At 41.4% G+C, this 18,613-nt stretch overlaps 2 protein-coding genes across 5 annotated transcripts in view; one reads left to right on the top strand and one right to left on the bottom strand.

Annotated features, from left to right (window-relative positions):
* The window catches only part of Dmtf1 (cyclin D binding myb like transcription factor 1), a 54,983-nt gene extending 54,738 nt beyond the window's left edge, over positions 1-245 (bottom strand). For all 4 annotated transcript variants that reach the window (XM_045161003.1, XM_045161000.1, XM_045161002.1 and 1 more), the window contains exon 1: positions 105-245. The gene's annotated coding sequence lies outside the window, so the exon portion shown is untranslated. The remainder of the gene's footprint in view (positions 1-104) is intronic.
* A 9,432-nt stretch (positions 246-9,677) lies between these two features.
* LOC123464112 (60S ribosomal protein L23a-like) lies at positions 9,678-11,172 on the top strand. The gene has a single exon (XM_045161006.1). It carries the CDS (start codon positions 9,931-9,933, stop codon positions 10,282-10,284), a length of 354 nt encoding a protein of 117 aa, XP_045016941.1. The 5' UTR covers positions 9,678-9,930; the 3' UTR covers positions 10,285-11,172.
* Positions 11,173-18,613: the final 7,441 nt, after the last annotated feature.

Here is an 18,613-nt window from a genome sequence, read left to right as displayed (position 1 = left end):
GGGCGCCGGCAGCTGGCCAGCCGGAGCTAGCGGGCAGCCAGGGGGCCGGCCGGGCTGCACTGGGCGGAGCGGCTATGGGGACCTGAAGGTTCCATCGCACTTACTTCCTGTTTTGGGTCCGGGCACTTTGGAAGAACCAGGATGGAGGCTCCAAAAAATACCAGGATGGAGGAAGCAGCCACAGACGAGTGGATGCAGCAGGGGTGAGCGAGCGCGACGAGCCACCGGAAACGGAGTCGCGGACGCGCCCCGCCCACAGCCCTTCACAGCTCGCGCCTGCCTCTCCCGCGGGGCGGCTTTCAGCGCCAGTTTTACGTCACTTCTGGTTGTGTCGGCGCTCCGGGAAGGCTGCGCTGGTAGTTGGGCCTAGAGTGGGCCCGTGTGGTCGGCTTCTTGTCTCCGGTTTTCCCTTTCTTCGCGGCGGGCAGCCTGGCCTCACGCCATCCCAGTGCTGATGCTCTGGAGGAAGGCCCGTCGTAGACGCACCTGCGTTCCCCTGACCCTGCGGAGGAGCGGAGCGGAGGGAGCCGCGCTGTGGAAAGGCCTGCCGGGCCTCAGGCAGAGTACCGGAGGAAACTGCGCGTGTCTGCGCCCTCGTGCTTGGTCGGTCTCGCAGAAGGTGTACCGTGGCGCGTGGGGCAACTCTTGAAGAGATGTGCCCCTCTGTAAGTGTGATCTCGCTGTTGGGAAGAAATGACTGTCTCTTTCGCATTTCAGAGTGCTTTGCTACTAGTGTTCGATTACCTGCTGACCTTTTTGAGAGAAGAACGAAACATAGGCCTCATCAGCAGACTATTTCTGAATCGGAGCTCGCTGAAGATATATATATATATATTTTTTAAGAGTCCTAAGCTTGACCCACGTTAAAATCCCAGGTCCCGGGCTGAGGAACGGGGATATCTAGTTTGAGGCCAGCATGGTCTATGTAGACCCTGTCTCAAAAGTAAATGTACCAAACCCTTAAGATAGTCCGGCCCCTAGTAGAACTCTTGTATGATTCTCTCTTCGTTGCACTTGTTTATGTACCCAGAATATACTTTGCTTTCCTTTCTCTGTAAGGTTGACAGAAAATTTCAAAGTTACTCTTCACTGATGGTGTTACATCAAAGTCCTGAATATGAAAATTATGATGAATTTTGAGTAAGGAGTCAGGCCATTGAAATTTAGTTATCCCTCTAAGCTTTGATTTCATTTTTCTTTGGGTACAAAGTGTAGTACGGATACCCAAATCTTCAAGGAAACTGGAAAGACAAGCAAACACCACTAAAATGAGTTCAGAAAAATATTTGCCTACTTTTTTTTTTTTTTACTAAATATATGTGGTTTTCACCAGTAGTCATTATCTTATTCTTTGATGCCAACTTTCTCAAATATGTTGCCTTTCACAATAACTCAAAAACAGTATAAATTAATAAGGTACAATTATACACCTATTGGAATGACCAAAGCCAAGACACCCACTTTACCAAATACTGATATAATTGTGGAAAAACAAACCCCTTCACTGCTGGTGATAATAAAAAGCAGTATAGCCCCTTTTCATTTGGAAAAGCTTTAACACCTAAAAAAATTATTTATTGACAACTTCCATAATTGTGAGCAGTATCCCATGGTAACTCCCTCCCTTCCAGCACTTTCCCCTTTGAAACTCCACTCGCCATCATATCCCCTCCCCCTCTCAGTAAGTTTCTTTTATTTTGATATCATCATCTTTTCCTCCTGTTATGATGGACTTTTGCTTACTGGGCAGTTGGATGAGCACAGTATATACATTTAGCCAGACAGCAGAAGATGTTATACCCCTAAGGCTCATGACACCCCTTTTCTAAGTTTTCAGTATCAGGGATATATTCCCTCCCATGGAGTGGTTCTCGAGTCCAAGTAGAGAGCAGTTGGTTTCCCCCATAACAGACATGCAGCTTTTGCAACAGTTGGCACATTTCACCTGGCTGGTCAAATTTAAGGCCTGCAGTGTCCACTGTTGAGTATCTTCACTGATGATTTCTCTCTCCCTTTGAACTGCATGCAATGTAACTTTTTCCAGCTTCCTGTCAGCTGGTCTACATGAAGGAGTTTTTCAGCTCAGCTCCAGCAGGGTATCTCAATGACCTTGCAGCCCATGTATGTGGAGTCTTCAGCAATAACATTTTTGTTTTTTTTTTTGTTTTGTTTTGTTTTTACCCAAATGAATTGAAAACTTAAAAGTCCACATAAAACTTGTACACTGTATTTATAACTGCTTTCTTCACAAGTGCCTAAATGAAACACGAGCAACCTAGATGCCTTTCTGTAGGTGAATGGATAAGTTGGTATATCCAAAGAATGGAATTTTATTCTGTGCTAAACACAGTGAGCTATCAAGTCAGGAAAAGATTTAAAGGAAGCTTAAAATGTATCATACAATTACATTGTTTGTTACCATATTCTGTAAGAAGGAAGCTATAGAGACATATTAATGGTGGCCAGAGATGGGGGAAATGAGTAGAGAATTGTTACAGAAGTATATCCATTTTCTGATACTATAATAGATGAATGCATAGGTACATGGATTTTGATAAATACAACACCAAGAATGAATCCTACTGTAAACTGTACTTTTTGATCTGAGAATTTATAGTATCTTTGAGAGCAACTGTAGCTGACATCTTCAGGTTCACTGAGATGAACTTCCAGACCAGGCACAGTTATGAAGGAAGGGATATTTACTGAAGCTTACAGACCCAGGGGAAGTTCCATAATGGCAGAAGAAGCTGGCCTGCCTTCACAGGACCAAACAGAGTTCTCTATACAAGCCAAAAGCCACAGCACACTTTAGGAACTCCTGCTAGGCAACTTTGCATATCTTTAGATTGAAACCTGAAACCCACCACCACACCTTAAGATCCACCCAGTGACACTGCCTGTAGCCAGGTGGCTGCAGATGCAAACTACAAATAATAAAAAACTGAATATATTGGGGGGCCATCTACTCAAATTACCACAGCAATGGAGCCCTTTTGGCTCTTGGCTTGGCTGCAACTTAGGTGTTAGGGTGCCAGAGGTTCGTGGTTAAACACAATTTCTATTGGGTCACTGGCCTCCAGGTTCTTACCAATTTGATAAATGAAATCTGCAGACCATTGAGGGTAAAGTTAATGGAAGAACCAGATTTCCCTCGCAGGCCCAAGGACATCTCTTCCCCTAACAGGCACTTTTAATTTACTTTTGGATACTTGGTTAACCCTAAACTGCTTCATTTTAAGAATTAATGGTGTGTCAGTGTAGGTTCATTCATTGTAATGAATCAGTGTCTCACTGTGATAGTTGTTTGTGTGTTGTGGGAGGGAGGTGTATAGGAATTCTCTTTGTGTTTCCTGCTCAGTTTTGTAAATACTACATTGTTGTAAATTTTAAATAAACCCCTGCATTTGAATAATGTGAACCAACATTTTCTGTGTTTATATTAATTGAGTGCTTTATATATGTTAAATACATTTAATGTTCACAGGTGGCAAACACATTTCTAGAATGTGTACAGGTAACAGATGTTAAGTGGGTGAGTCAGAATCAAATCTATAGCTCCAGATGCTTTGCACTACCCTGACATAATTCAAAAAATACACTGCAGCAAATATTTTATGATAAAGACTAATGACTAATGATAACAGTTTTTATTGTCTTTACATAACTGAAAGATGGGAATATTTGCCCAATTTTCAGAAATGAATGTAGAAGCAGTGAATTATTGTGCTGATTACTTTATTAGCAATTTCTAGTACTCTGCATTTTATTGGCATTCTTTTATTTTTTATTTTTATGGAAGTAATGTTTATATAAATGGAAATGAGTTAAGACACAATCATGGTTTAGATGGAGTCAGCCACAATGTGAATTATATATGTATAAAATCTTCACTTAAGCCTCATTTATCTTAGGAAAGTGGGGATAAGATCTTTTCTCTAGAATAATGCAGGCAGTACACCTTGCTGAGACCTTTGCATATAGAATAAAAATAAAAGCGAGGCTGGAGAGATGGCTTAGTATTTAAGGTATTTGCCTGCAAAGCCAAAGGATCCTGGTTCAATTCTCCAGGACCCACATAAGCCAAATGCACAAGGGGGCACATACATCTGGAGTTCATTTGCAGTGGCTGGAGATCCTGGTGTGCCCATTATCTCTCTCTCTCTCTCTCTCTCTGCCTCTTTCAAATATATAAAATGTATTTGTAAAAATTTAAAACCAAGACCTGGAGAGATGGCTTAGCGATTAAGCTCTTGGCTATAAATCCTAATTACCCCGGTTTGAGGCTTGATTTCCCCAGGACCCACGTTAGCCAGATGCACAGAGGGGCACATGCATCTGGAGTTCGTTTGCAGTGGCTGGCGGGTCCATTCTCTCCCCTCTCTCTCTGCCATTTCTCTCTCTGTCACTCTCAAATAAAAATAAACAAAAAGAATAAATAAAAATAAAAACCAAGGAACCCTTAAACTAGAAAATCAACAAAAAATGAAAGCAGCTTTCATGAAAATAGAGTTATGTGAGACTTGACACATTTATGAGGAATTAGTTTCTGACTAGTAAGTTTTCAGAGAGAAGTATATAGGATTCTTTTCACTATGGCATAAAATAGTTCCATCTAAATTGTAGTCTCACTGCCCATTCTGTTTTCTAAAATCTTAGAGAAGCCTGCTGTCTGCCATTACTGAAAATGCCATGTGTCCAATTTTCTCTCAGAGTTTCTCTCATACTGTAGCAGACAGCTTCAGGTTAACTGAAATGAACTTCCAGACCAGGCATAGTTATGGAAGAAGGGATTTATTAAAGCTTACAGATCCAGGGGAGGTTCCATAATGGCAGAAGAAGCTGTCCTGCTTGCACAGGACCAAACAGAGAGAGAAGCACAAGCCTCAAAGTCACACAGCACAGCATACTTCAGGAACACCAGCTAGTTACACTTTGCATATCTTTATATTGAAATCTCAAATCTACCACCACACCTTAAGATCGGCCCAGTGACACTACCTCCAGCTAGGTGGCTGCTCTAGATGCAAACTACAAAGAAAACAGTGAATATATTGGAACCAACTATTCAAACTACCACATTCTGCCCCTGGCCCCCAATGGATTTTTAATCATCACACATTGTAAATTGTACTCAGTTCACTTTCAAAGGTCCCCACAGTCTTGATCAAGTTAAGATAGTAAGTCCTGGTAAAATCAAACAAGTTAATACTTTTAACATATAAAGGGACAGAATAAACATTTTTCAACTGGCATAATGCCTAGCAAGGAGAGACTAAAACAATGCAAACTCAACCACCATCAAACAAACATCAAACTTCTGCAGTTCAAGTTCAATATAACCAGAGACTGATAGTCTCCAGATTTTCCAATTCCACACCCTACAGCTGGGCAGAGCAGTCAGGGAACACTTCCATCCTAGGCCAACAGTGTACTCTATGGTAGCCCTTGCATAGTCCTGGTATATCCAGAACATCTTCAGGTCTTCACTCAAACCACCATCCATCTTCCAAAGGCTCTTTCAGCCTATCAGGGCATCAGGCCCTGCCTCATGCCACATCTCAGCAGCAGCTCCTGGAACTGTGTGCAATTCATGACCACTCCTCTCATTTTTCATCCTTCTAAAACTAATACCAGGTATGGAGGACACAGCCATATTCTTAATTCAGAGATGAAATAAATCATAACCTTGGAAAGCAGGTTCCTTCTCTAGTCAACTCTTTCAAAAGAGTTTGCATTTCTGATAGTCTTTCCTCAGGCATCTTTCCATTGCTTTAATATAAAGCAGTTAAGCCATTTTCCTTAAGATTGCTATTATGTTTGACAACAGCAGGTTCAGTAACCTAAGACCAGTCTCAGTGCCATTTACTCGAGGTTTTCTAGTCTAAAAATCTTAAATCTGTCAGTCAAATATCTTTAGCCAACCACATCATTCCATTACAAATTTAACTTTGATCAAACTTTCTGGGCCTGGGCAGCAGAACACAGCCAGCCTTTATGCCAGTAGCCCAGTTCTAACAAAGTCCTCTGCAGTCTTTCCTTCCTCTTAGAAAGCTCATAAGCCAAGCCTCGAAGTTCCATGCTATCTGCACTTAGCATTCTCAAACTCTCATCAGAATAGTCCATAAAACTTGGCTTACCACTCCAGAAGGCATCTCAGTTGCAGGCACCAAGCCCATGCCTATTCCTCCAAAACAAAGTTTTCAAAAGATCAATATCCACATGATCAGGTTCATCTATGCCCACTTGTCGGTACCAACCTCTGTAGCAGACAGAATCAGGTTCCCTGAGATGAACTTACAGACCAGACACAGTTATGGAAGAAGGGATTTATTTAAGCTTACAGATCCAGGGAAGGTTCCATAATGGTAGAAGAAGCTGACCTGCTTTCACAGAACCAAACAGAAAGAGAAGCAAAAGCCCAAAAGTCACACAGCACAGCATACTTCGGGAACTCCAGCTAGGCACACTTTTTATATTGAAATCTCAAACCTTCCACCATACCTTAAGATCTGCCCAGTGACACTGCCTCAGCCAGGTGGCTGCAGATGCAAACTACCAGCTAATGAAACTGAGTATGTTGGGGGCCATCTATTCAAACAACCAAAATACCTAACTTTTCTCTTGCTGAAAAAAGTATTTAAGCAGAAAGGTGATAATAAATCATTATAATGTATTTATAGACAACAACTGTCCTACATAACATTTATAAAGTAGTCAGAGTAGAGCACTGGAAAGTGGTAGGCTAAGTCCCTTGCAGATGTTAACTAAATTTTTTAAAAGTTTATTTCATTGGGTTGAAAACAGCATAAGATCTACTGTCTTGCTAAATATTTAGTATATGCTATAATATTGCTAGCTATAGGTATACCCTTGTACAGAAGATCTGTAAAAACTTTCCATTTTTCATGAAACATTATGCCCACTGATAAGTAACTCAATTTCTTCCACATCCATGGTAATTCCCATTCTGTTATTTGGGATAATGAGTGAGTCTGTGACTTTGTCTGGTTTAGATACCCCATCTAAGCATAATAATGTATTTGTTTCTGTGACCAACATTTCATTTTGTGTGTCTGCAAGGTTTATCCATGTCACTTGTTTCAGAATTTCCTTTTTAAAGGCTGAATGATATTCCTGTTTAAGAGCTTGGCATATGCCCAGACAGCAAAAATGAGACATCTGCCGTTTCTTCCAAGTCAAACTTTAATTTGCCAGCATATAGCCCAGTGTCTTAATTTAGTTGGAACTTAAATGTTCATGAAGATCAAAGATAAATGTCAAACCAAGAGATTTGGGAACTACTCATTTAAGTTCTTTTTACATTTGTGTGTGTGTGTGTGTGTGTGTGTATGCCAAAGTCTCTTGCTGCTACAAACAAATGCCTATTGGCTTTATGTGGATGGCTGGGGCATTGAACCTGGGCTAGCAGATATTACCAATGAATACATCATTTGTATTCTTTTGCAGTAGCTTCTGAATATAGGAGAGTCTGTTTTTTGTTTTGGTTTGGTTTTCTGTTTTTTTTTTTTTTTAAGAAGCTTACTACATAGACAATTCAGAATTAAAACAAATATTAGCTTTGATTGTTCTTAGTATCTACTTTTAACACAGTGTTACATGTTGGTTGTACTCTACATCTTACTGCTCACATCTTGTCAACTTAGGTGCAACATTTTAAGGAGTAGAGCACATCATTTAACCAGCAGATGTCTCTATTGTTCAGCAAGATTTTCTTTTCAGAGTAGTAGCTTTAACAGTAGATGGAAATTTGGGGACTGGAACGGTTAATAGGATATGCAGAGCAAGGACAGCCTATAACAGTAACAAAAGCAAAGGGGTGGACACTATGCTTTCAAATTTGAATATGCAGAGCTCTCTAGACTTGTTCTAGTGAATTCCCTTTTTTCTAGTCATTGTACATCTCCCTTTCGTTCCCTGAATACACAGTGAAAGAGAAAGAAACAAGAACCCTGTAAACTCTGCAACCTTCAGGCATTTGTGCATTTGTGACATTCTTAGTTGTTCTTTCTGAGAAGGTACTTTGTGCTGAGCATTATTTTATTTTATTTTTACAAGGATCTATTTTCATCTTTCTACATGTAGATATCCAGTTTTCCCAGAATCACTTGTTGAAGAGGCTATCTCTTCTCCAATGAATATTTTTGGGATTTTTGTCAAAAATCAGATGGCGGTAGCTGCCTGGATTAACATCTGGGTCCTCTATTCTGTTCCATTGATGTACGTGTCTGTGTTTGTGCCAATACCATGCTGTTTCTGTTACTATGGCTTTGTAATATAGCTTAAAATCAGGTATGGTGATACTGGCAGGATGAATTATCTTTTTGATATATTCTTGTATTCTGTTTGCCAATATTTTGTTCAGATCTTTTGCATCTATGTTCATGAGGGAGATTGGTCTGTAATTTTCATTTTTTGTTTTGTTTTTGTCTGGCTTTGGTATGAAGGTGATGCTGGCTTCATAGAAGGACTTTGATAGAATTCCTTCCTTTTCTGTTTTATTGAAAAGGTTGAAAAGCACTGGTGTTAGTTCTACCATGATGGTCTAGTAAAATTCACCAGTGAATCCATCTGGGCATGGTCTTTTTTTAGTTGGGAGCAATCTCTTGTACCCCAATCCAGCATTAGAAGTAATCCTAGATGTTGAGATTGCTTACTAAGCAAGTATTCTAGTGGACTGGGTGGAACAATTTACTGGCAAATTCTAAACTTCAAATGAGCAATATACACATTATATAAAAAACAAGCACAAAGTATTCAATTGTGGGGATTAAAACAAACAGATAGACTTATAAAGACAAAATCCCAGGCTGGAGAGATGGCTTAGTGGTTAAGCCCTTGTCTGTCAGGTCTAAGGACCCCACTTCAAGGCTTGATTCCCCAGGACCCACATTAGCCAGATGCACAAGGGATGCATGTGTCTGGAGTTCCTTTGCTGTGGCTAGAGGCTCTGGTGTGCCCATTCTCTATCTATCTGCCTCTTTCTCTGTCAGTCACTTTCAAATAAATAAAATTTTTAAAAAAGACAAAATCTCTAAGGGTGTGTGTTGTTCTACACCTTTAATTTTGTCAGTTGGGAAGTAGTGATTTCTCTTCTGGATTGGGTTCCAGGTCAGCCTGGATCTGGATCAAACCCTGCCCCCAGTAATGACAGAAGCAAAAGACAAAGGCTCTATAAATATGAAAGCATTAAAGGCATAATATTCAACCCCCAAATACAGGTTATTTGAAAATAGTAAAGCCAACCAAGAATATGTAACCCATAACCTGCCCTGACAAGGAAAGAGAATTAGCTCTTCCAATGCAGGCCTTTTTTTTTTTTTTTTTTTTTTTTTTTGGTCAGTCGGCCTGGTTACCTTTTGTGGTGGCTTCCAATCTCACCAATGCTGAGTTCTCATTTTGTTCCCTCTGTGTTGTGCTGTGGACCTGGATCTCTGATCAGCTGTGCTGGCTGCAGTGCTACTGGGGGGCTGAATGCTGGAGGTTCACATTTCTGATGGCAGGGGAGGGGAGAGTGCAGACTTCTGGAGTTGCTCATAGAGTTCTGCTTGTGTCCCTTTCAATAGGTCTAGTTGATCTTCAGATTTCTTAATTTTACAAGAAGGCTGATGAAGTTAAAAGATCCCTTGTTTGGTCTCTGCTGCTGCTGCTGCTGCTGCTGCTGCTGCTGCTGCTTGGCGCACCTGGTAGGGCAGAGCTGGGCAGGTGCACGGATTGCACGGATTGGCAGGCCGCAATTGCCTGAGTGAGACTCTGGCTGTTTGTCTCCTTTCTGTTGGATCTCAGTCTCAGTGGCTTCGGTGGCTTCTTCACAATTCACATGTGACAATTACAGCCATAAAAGTCGAAAGCAAGAAGGAAGCTCCTGCCCCTCCCAAAGCTGAAGCCAAAGCAAAGGCCCTGAAAGCCATGCTGAAAAGCGTCCACAGCCACAAAAAGAAAAAGATCCGCACGTCACCCACCTTTAAATACCCTTGGAAGAATGCCCCCAGGAGAAACAAGCTTGACCACTGTGCCATCATCAAGTTCCCTCTTACCACTGAGTCGGCCATGAAGAAGATAGAAGACAAGAACACCCTGGTGTTCATTGTAGACGTTAAGGCTAACAAGCATCAGATCAAACAGGCTGTGAAGAAACTCTATGACATTGATGTGGCCAAAGTCAACACACTGATCAGGCCTGATGGACAGAAGAAGGCCTATGTTTGGCTGGCTCCTGATTATGATGCTTTGGATGTTGGCAACAAAATTGGGATCATCTAAGCTGGATCCGGCTGGTTAATTCTAAATACACCTTTTTTTTTCACTATAAAAAAAAAGTAATTAAACATAGTGGGGAATTTTGTGCATTTTAGAAGATGATAGGGAAAAAGGAAAAAGAAGGAACTTATAAACAGGTCTGTTGTTGGTCAGTTACAGGAAAAGCCTGGAGGGCTGGTGGGGGAGGGGGAGGCAGTGAGGTAGGCCTGTGATCTGGAGTCTCCCCTTTATTTGCCCTTAAGGAGTTTGCTCAACAGTGCAGGCCTGGGGTAATGCTATTCAGACCAGCAGAGCCTCCTGTTTATCTACCATCCCCATCTGCTTAGAGGAGTGCTTCATTCCATTCTTTTATGAGCTCCTACAAGGAAGTAACTTCTATTTTTTTTCTTAAACTAGGTATAAAGAAATGTAATGAAATATAACATTTTGCTCACTTTATAGTTCTGGAGGTATTTGGGGCCTCTGTAGTCAACAGTTTACTGGAAGGTATCCCACCCCGGCACTGAAATTTTTCTAATAACAGTGCATGGCCTCTGGGCACATAACCCATCTCCACTGGATACTTCTGCCTAAGATCACTCTCTCTTTTTAAAAAAAACATATGCCATTAGCAAGCAAAGAAGTAGATTTCTATATGGCTTATTAATAACATTTTAGATTTTGATTAGCCCTCCTGAGTTCTCTCCCATCCTCCATCCCCTCCTGTGACAACTGTTAGACCATTTCAACACCCAGTATATGAGCATTATTTTATGCACAGAGAATATGGTTGTCGCGAGCACTCTCAAAGATTATTGGTTGAGAGGATTCCGCCGGCGAAGGCCAATGATACTCAGACACTGGTATACTTGCAAAGGAGTTTACTGGGATGAAAGTCATGCACAAGCAAGTCCAAACTATCACAAATAATATTATAGCTAATATAATATATAACCAAGGTATATTCATCGCTACCTTACTAACACAAGAATATTTCTAACGAGTCTAACATGTATACGACCTGACAACGCGAGATTTGAGTTGCGACGTTTTACGACGTTTTACGACCTGACCAACTCGAGGTTCGAGCTGCGACGTTTTACTTTCGGTTTGCTGCGCTTCCAAGCCGAGTCTTGGTCCGCTGGCATAAGCTAGTACTCTGGCTTACAGATGATCATTCAGACAGAGTGTCGGGCTGATGAATTCGGATCAGTGATGTTTCTTGCGGGGGTCTCAGTCAGGACTGCTGAGTAAACTTTCAGTCAGTCATAGTGTCGTGGAGACTGAGACAATGGTTGCTGAGCAGCTGGGGTTTTTATACCTTCCAATGCTTATCTAATAGTTTCACACACACATCTGCTAATCTCTACTACGTCACTGCACACAGAGTTTTGCTTACAAGCTTTGACTTTGCATTTTTTACTCTCACAACAAACTTGTTTATCCTAAACTGGCCCTGGACCATATGCTGGTGCTTACATGCTTATAACAATGGTGGAGATCAAGGGGCAAAAATTCTTGTCTTCAAGGAATATGTATTCTTGTGGCATAGCTTACAGAATAAGGACATGTTTAATTCATATTATACCAAATATTTTATGTCAACATAGTGACTTATTAAATTAGTGGTAATTGCTTATAAAGTTGCTCACAATTAAGTGAAACCATTTTTTAAAAATAGATATGTTGGGCTGGAGAGATGGCGTAGCGGTTAAGCGCTTGCCTGTGATGCCTAAGGACCCCGGTTCGAGGCTTGGTTCCCCAGGCCCCACGTTAGCCAGATGCACAAGGGGGCGCACACATCTGGAGTTTTTTGCAGTGGCTGGAAGCCCTGGCGCGCCCATTCTCTCTCTCTCCCTCTATCTGTCTTTCTCTCTGTGTCTGTTGCTCTCAAATAAATAAATAAATAATTTGAAAAAAAAATTAAAAAAAAATAAAAATAGATATGCTCACAAAAGTATTAGATATGGTTTGATTTTAACATAACAAAAATTACAAGACAAAATAATTGTGTGATATGTGTGTTTGCATGTGGTTTTATTATTGTGTGAAATTTGTAAGAGGAGCAATTTTATTTCTGTGAAGAGGCTTAGGATCTCAAAGCTCTTGCATATAGTAAGATAAAAAAAAAAAATAACAGCACACAACCTATCTCTACATGTCTTTAAAACTTATTTAAACTGCTTTCCAAAATTGCAGTACATTGACAATGGCTATGGAAAGGAATTATTGTTAAATTCCATTCCTTAAACAAAAAGTTCTTTTTGTAAATTGCCAGACTTTTGTTTGTTGGCAGTGTTCTTTCCTCTAGAAGAATAAATATGGCATCATCTCAAAGGAATCTCCTCCTCTTTATGAGATAGGGTCTCATTATGTAAGGCTTATGTGAGGCTGGCCTTGAACTCATGATCCTCCTGCCTAAGTCTCTTAAGGACACTCCACTCCCTTTTAAAAGGTTCATATGCATGCAAACTAAAAGTCTTTCTTCACCAAAATTGTTACTATTAACTTCTAAACCCAACAGAAAATACTGTCAGGTATGTTACTTCTTCCTTTATACTACCTAAAACATCAGCTTTGTTTTTGGTTGGTTTATTTTTATTTATTTGTTTGAGAGTCACAGACACAGAAAGAAAGAGGTAGATAGAGAGAGAGAGAAAGAGAACAGGTACACCAGGGCCTCTAGCCACTGCAAACAAACTCCAGATGCATGTGCCACTTTGTGCTTATGTGGGTACTGGGGAATGGAGCCTTGAACTAGGGTCTTCAGGCTTACCAAGCAAGAGCTTAACTGCTAAGCCATCTCTTCAGCCCATTTTTTAAAAATTTTTATTTGTTTATTTGAGAAAGACAGAGTCAGAGAGACAGAGAAAGAAAGGAAGAAAGAAAGAAAGGGAGAAAGAAAGAAAGAGAAAGCTAGACAGAGAGAATGGGCATGCCAGGGCCTCCAGCCACAGAAAATGAACGCCAGATATATGTGCCACCTTGTGCATCTGGCTTACAGGGGTCCTGGGGAATTGAACTAGGGTCCTTTAGTTTTGTGAGCATGTGCCTTAACCACTAAACCATCCCTCCAGCCCTCAACTTCATTTTTTTTTTCCTGAGGTAGGGTTTCACTCTGGCCCAGGCAGAACTTGAATTAACTATGTAGTCTTAGGATGGTCTTGAACTCATTGAAATCCTCCCACCTCTGCCTCCCAAGTGCTGGGATTAAAGGCGTGCGCCACCACACCTGCTTAACTTTGTTTTTAATATCAAATTTAAGAGTATCTATGTTATCTCAAATATATAATAATAATATAATAATAATATTTAATATCTCAAATATTAAATAATTTCCAAGCATCATACTTTTTGCTATTTTGACTTGATCTTAAGAAGGCAGGCCTAGTGAAGATATGTAGTATATAATTTTTTTAATTTGCTGTTTTCAAAATTATTTGTATTTATTTGCCAGGAGCAAGAGATAAGAGAGAGGAAAGGAGAGAGAGAGACAGAAAGAGAAAATGGGCACACCAGGGCCTCTAGCCACTGCTAATGCATTCTGGATGCCTTTGCCACTGTGCATGTGGGTTTACATGGGTACTGCTTCAGGTTCACTGAGATGAACTTCCAAACCAGGCACAGTTATGGAGGAAGGGATATTTATTGAAGCTTACAGATCCAGGGGAAGTTCCATAATGGCAGAAGAAGCTGGCCTGCCTTCACAGGCCCAAGCAAGAGAGAGGAGAGAAGCACAAGCCAAAAGCCACATAGCATACTTCAGGAACTCCAGATAGGCACACATTGCATATCTTTAGACTGAAATCTGAAACCCACCACCACACCTTAATATCACCCAGTGACACTGCATCCAGCCAGGTGGCTACAGATGCAAACTACAAACAAATAAACAACTGAACATATTAGGGGCCATCTATTCTATTCAAACCACCACATTCTGCCCCTGGTCCCCAATAGATTTATAACCATCACACATTGTAAATTGTACTCAGTTCAATTTCAAAAGTCCCCACAGTCTTGACCAATTTAAGATATTAAGACCTGTAAAATCAAACAAGTTAAACAATTCTAACAGATAAAGGCACAGAGTGAACATTTTCAACTGGTAGAAGGCATAGCGAGGAGAGACTAAAACAATGCAAACTCAACCACCATCAAACAAACATCAAATTTCTGCAGTTCAAGTCCAATACAACCAGAGACTGACAGTCTCCAGATTTTCCAGTTCCACCCCTCCAGCTGGGCAGAGTAGCCAGGGAACACTTCCATCTTAGGCCAACAGTGCACTCTATGGTAGCACTTGTATAGTCCTGGTATATCCAAAACATCTTGAGGTCTTCATGCAAACCACGGTCCATCTTCCAAAGGCTCTTTCAGCCTATCAGGACATCAGGCCCTGCCTCATGCCACATCTCAGCAGCAGCTCCTGGAACCATGTGCAATTCATGACCACGCCTCACATCTTCCATGCTTCTAAATCCAATTCCAGGTGTACAAGACACAGCCATATTCTTAATTCCTAGACAAAATAAATCATAACCTTGAAAATCAAGTTCCTTCTCCAGTCAACTCTTTCCAAAAGAGTTTGCATGCCTATGATAGTCTTTCCTTAGGCATAGTTTTCATTGTAAAGCAATTGGACCATCGTCCTTTAAGATTGCTAATGTGTTTGACAATAACATATTTAGTAATCTAAAACCAGTCTCAGTGCCTATAATTTTAACTTGCTTGAGGTTTGCCAGCTTAAAATCTTAAATCTCTCAGTTCAATATCTCTAGCCAAGCACATCAGTCCATTACAAATTTAACTTTGATCAAACTCTCTGGGCCTGGGCAGCAGGACACAGCCAGCCCTTATGCCAGTAGCCCAGTTGTAACAAAGTCCTTTGTAGTCTTTCCTTCCCCTTAGAAAGCTCATAAGGCAAGCCTCAAAGTTCAATGCTGTCTTCACTTAGCATTCTCAGACTCTCATCAGAGTAGTCCATAAAATTTGGCTTACTACTCCACAAGACACCTTCAGTTGTAAGCACCAAGTCCATACCTATCCCTCCAAAACAAAGGTTCCAAAAGATCAATATCCCATGGTCAGGTTCATCTCAGTCCACTCCTCAGTACCAGGTTCTGTAGCAGACAGCTTCAGGTTCATTGAGATGAACTTCCAGACCAGGCACAGTTATGGAGGAAGGGATATTTATTGAAGCTTACAGATCCAGGGGGAGTTCCATAATGGCAGAAGAATAAGCAGTTTCTTCCATGGGACACAGGTTAATGGAGCTGCCAGAATGCCCCAGATATGAAATCATTGCCTCATAAATTATGTGGATCTTCAAATTCAGCACATTTCTAGATCCTGAGGCATGAAGTGTCCTTCTTGATCCCATTGCCGCAATGTTTCACAGAGAATGCCAGAAAATTTCAACTTTCCATTGTGGCTGCCGCCTGGGTGCTGCATCCAAAGGCTTCCTGCACTTCGGCGACTCTGGCTCCTAGACGCCACTGAGCTGCCCTGGGCACGGGGCAAAGGTAGGAGGATCACCATGAATTTGAGGCCACTCTGAGACTGCATAGTGAATTCCAGGTCAACCTGGACCAGAGTGAGACCCTACCGTGAAAAAAAAAAAATCAGGACAACACAATTCCACCAAAAATTATAAATCCATCAGAAATGACCTCCAGTGAGACTGATTTAGATAAAATGCCTGACAGAAATTTTAAAAAAGATTATATTTATGTTCAGAATAATCAAAGAAGAAAACATACTCTGAAGGAGAACACAAGAAACCAACTTAATGAAATAAGGAGGTCAATACAAGTCATGTTATAAGGAAATAGAAATAATGGAAAACTACCAATGAGAAGTACTTAAAATGCAAAACAGAGTAGTAAATCATATAGAAAACTCTGTAGAATGTCCCACCAATAGAATGAATCAAGGAGAGGACAGAATTTCTAATCTTGAAGACCAGATGGCCAGTTCCACAAATAGAAAGACAAACCAATAGAAAGGCAGCAATGGGAATTTCAAGACATTCAGGGCACTCTGAAGAGATCAAACATAATAAATCAAGATATAGTAGAAGGAGAAGAATTTCACTCTAGAGGCATAGTATCTTCAATAAAATCCCAGAAGAAAATTTCCACCAAATAGGGAAAGTGATGCCAGTACAGATACAGGAAGCCTTTAGAATGCCAAACAGACAAAATCAGGAAAGAACCTCTCACAATCATATTATAATTAGAGGACAAAACACACAAGCCAAAGAAAATATATTGAAAGCAGTAGAGAGAAAAGGCAAGCCCATCAGGATAACAGCAAACTGCTCAACACAAACTTTAAAAGCCAGAAGGGCTTGGAGTGATGTATTCCAAGTTCTAAAACATAACAGCTGCTGACCAAGATTACTTTATCAAGTAAAGCTATCTATCCAAATTGATGGAGAAATAAGGACATTCTGCAACAATAACAAGCTAAAGAAACCAGCTCTACAGAAAATACTTGAAGGGATCTTTCATCCTGAAGACAAAGAAAAGCACACACATAAGGAAATAGGAAAAAGTAAACCACACCCAAATAATAGTTAAAGTAAGAGAGCACAGGAAGAACTACAAAACACGAGAGACTTCTGGTTAAGATGGCGGCGTAGGTACCACGCCAAAGCAGCCTAGGGGGGAAAAAGACCAAAAAAACTCAGCAAAATACACGTTTTTACTAAAAAGTGAGGTGTATAGGAAATTGAGGTGGCAGCGGAGAAGTAGAAGAGTTATAGAACATCCAGAGCCCGCACAGGCGGGAAAAGCAGCTCCAGCGGCTCAGGCAGCTGGGCCAAACGCCGCAGCTGCGGCGCAGCAGAAAACCGCCAGACCAGCTCGAGCCGCAGGAAAAGCCAGGTGCGGGATTTTCCCCTCACACCGCGCTCTCCACAACTCGGGAAACGTGAGGGGAGAGCGGCAGCGAGCAGGGGAGGAGAAGACCGCGAGTTAGAACACGTGCAGCAGCGAGACAACCAGAGCAGCCGCGGCTCCCTCCCCTCCCCCACCGCCTGAGCCCAGCTCCAGCAAACACAGCAGCGGCCCGGGACCCAGCCACGCCAACTTGGGCTGACAGCGGGACCCAAGCAGGAGCAGAGTTCGGCAGCAACTTCAGCGGCTCCAGCACCGGTACCAGCGGCCCCAGCAGCAGCGGACCCAGGAGCGGCAGCGGCGGCAGATCCCGCAGCAGCGGCTTCGGGGGGAGCAGCGGCGGTGGTCACGGCAGCGGCAGCTTCAGCAGCGGTGGTGGCTCCGGTGGTGGCAGCTATAGGAGCAGCAGAGGCAGCAGCAGCGGCTCGGTTTGCCCCGTAGGAAAAGCAAGTGCCCAGCTCCAGAAATCAGAACAGCAGCCCGACGACCCAGGCAGCAACTTGACTGAGACCAAAATCACCCACGGTAACTGGGATTGCACCAGGGAAGGGTCTCACTTGGTCACAAGCTGACTTGGATCCCTCAACAGACCAGAAATCTAAGCCTCTTTGTTGATAGAAGATCTGGTCATTATAATAACTACTCTTGCATACATATTCGGGGCTGTTTTTGATTGAATGTGTACAGAGTTTAGTTAAATTTTAGAATCTACCTGTATTTTATTCCACTCAGCCTGCTTGAATACTCCTATAGCAGGGAATCTCAACCCCTAAGAAGATCTTTGTAGATACTCTGAGAGTCTTAAGAGCCACACCTAATACCTTAAGGTCCTACCCTGAAAATATATTACATCAAATCAATTGATACAGCTAAGAATACATAGCTAGCTAGAAAATCCAAGCATAAACTTAATCCAAGATGCAAAAATATATACATTATAACACAAGAAACACTAAAAAGCAAGATGATATAAATCCACCTAAAAGTATTAATGCATCAGAAATGTCCTCCAGAGAGAAAGAGTTAAAGGAAATACCTGAGAAACAGTTCAAAAGAATAATTATAAATATGTTCAAAGAGGTCAAAGAACACATGAACACAATCAAGGAAGAAATCAAAGAGGAAATCAAAGAGGAAATCAAAGGAATCAAAGAAGAGGCAGGACACCAATTTAATGAAATAAAGAAGGCAATACAAGACATAAATAGGGAAATAGAAATAATAAAGAAAAACCAGTCAGAATTACTAGCAATGAAGAACACAGTTAATGAAATAAAAAACTCTGTAGAAAATCTCACCAGTAGGATGGATGAGGGAGAGGACAGAATATCTAAGCTAGAAGACCAGGTGGCAGACCTAATGCAATCCAACAAAGAGAAAGACAAACTTATAGAAAAGTATGAGTGGGAATTTCAAGATATTCGGGACACTATGAAAAGATCCAATATAAG

The sequence above is a fragment of the Jaculus jaculus genome, chromosome 10 (genome assembly GCF_020740685.1).
Source record: "Jaculus jaculus isolate mJacJac1 chromosome 10, mJacJac1.mat.Y.cur, whole genome shotgun sequence".
Classification (NCBI taxonomy): Eukaryota; Metazoa; Chordata; class Mammalia; order Rodentia; family Dipodidae; genus Jaculus; species Jaculus jaculus.
Note: the sequence above shows the minus strand (reverse complement) of the source record. Positions and strands in the feature narration are given on the sequence as shown.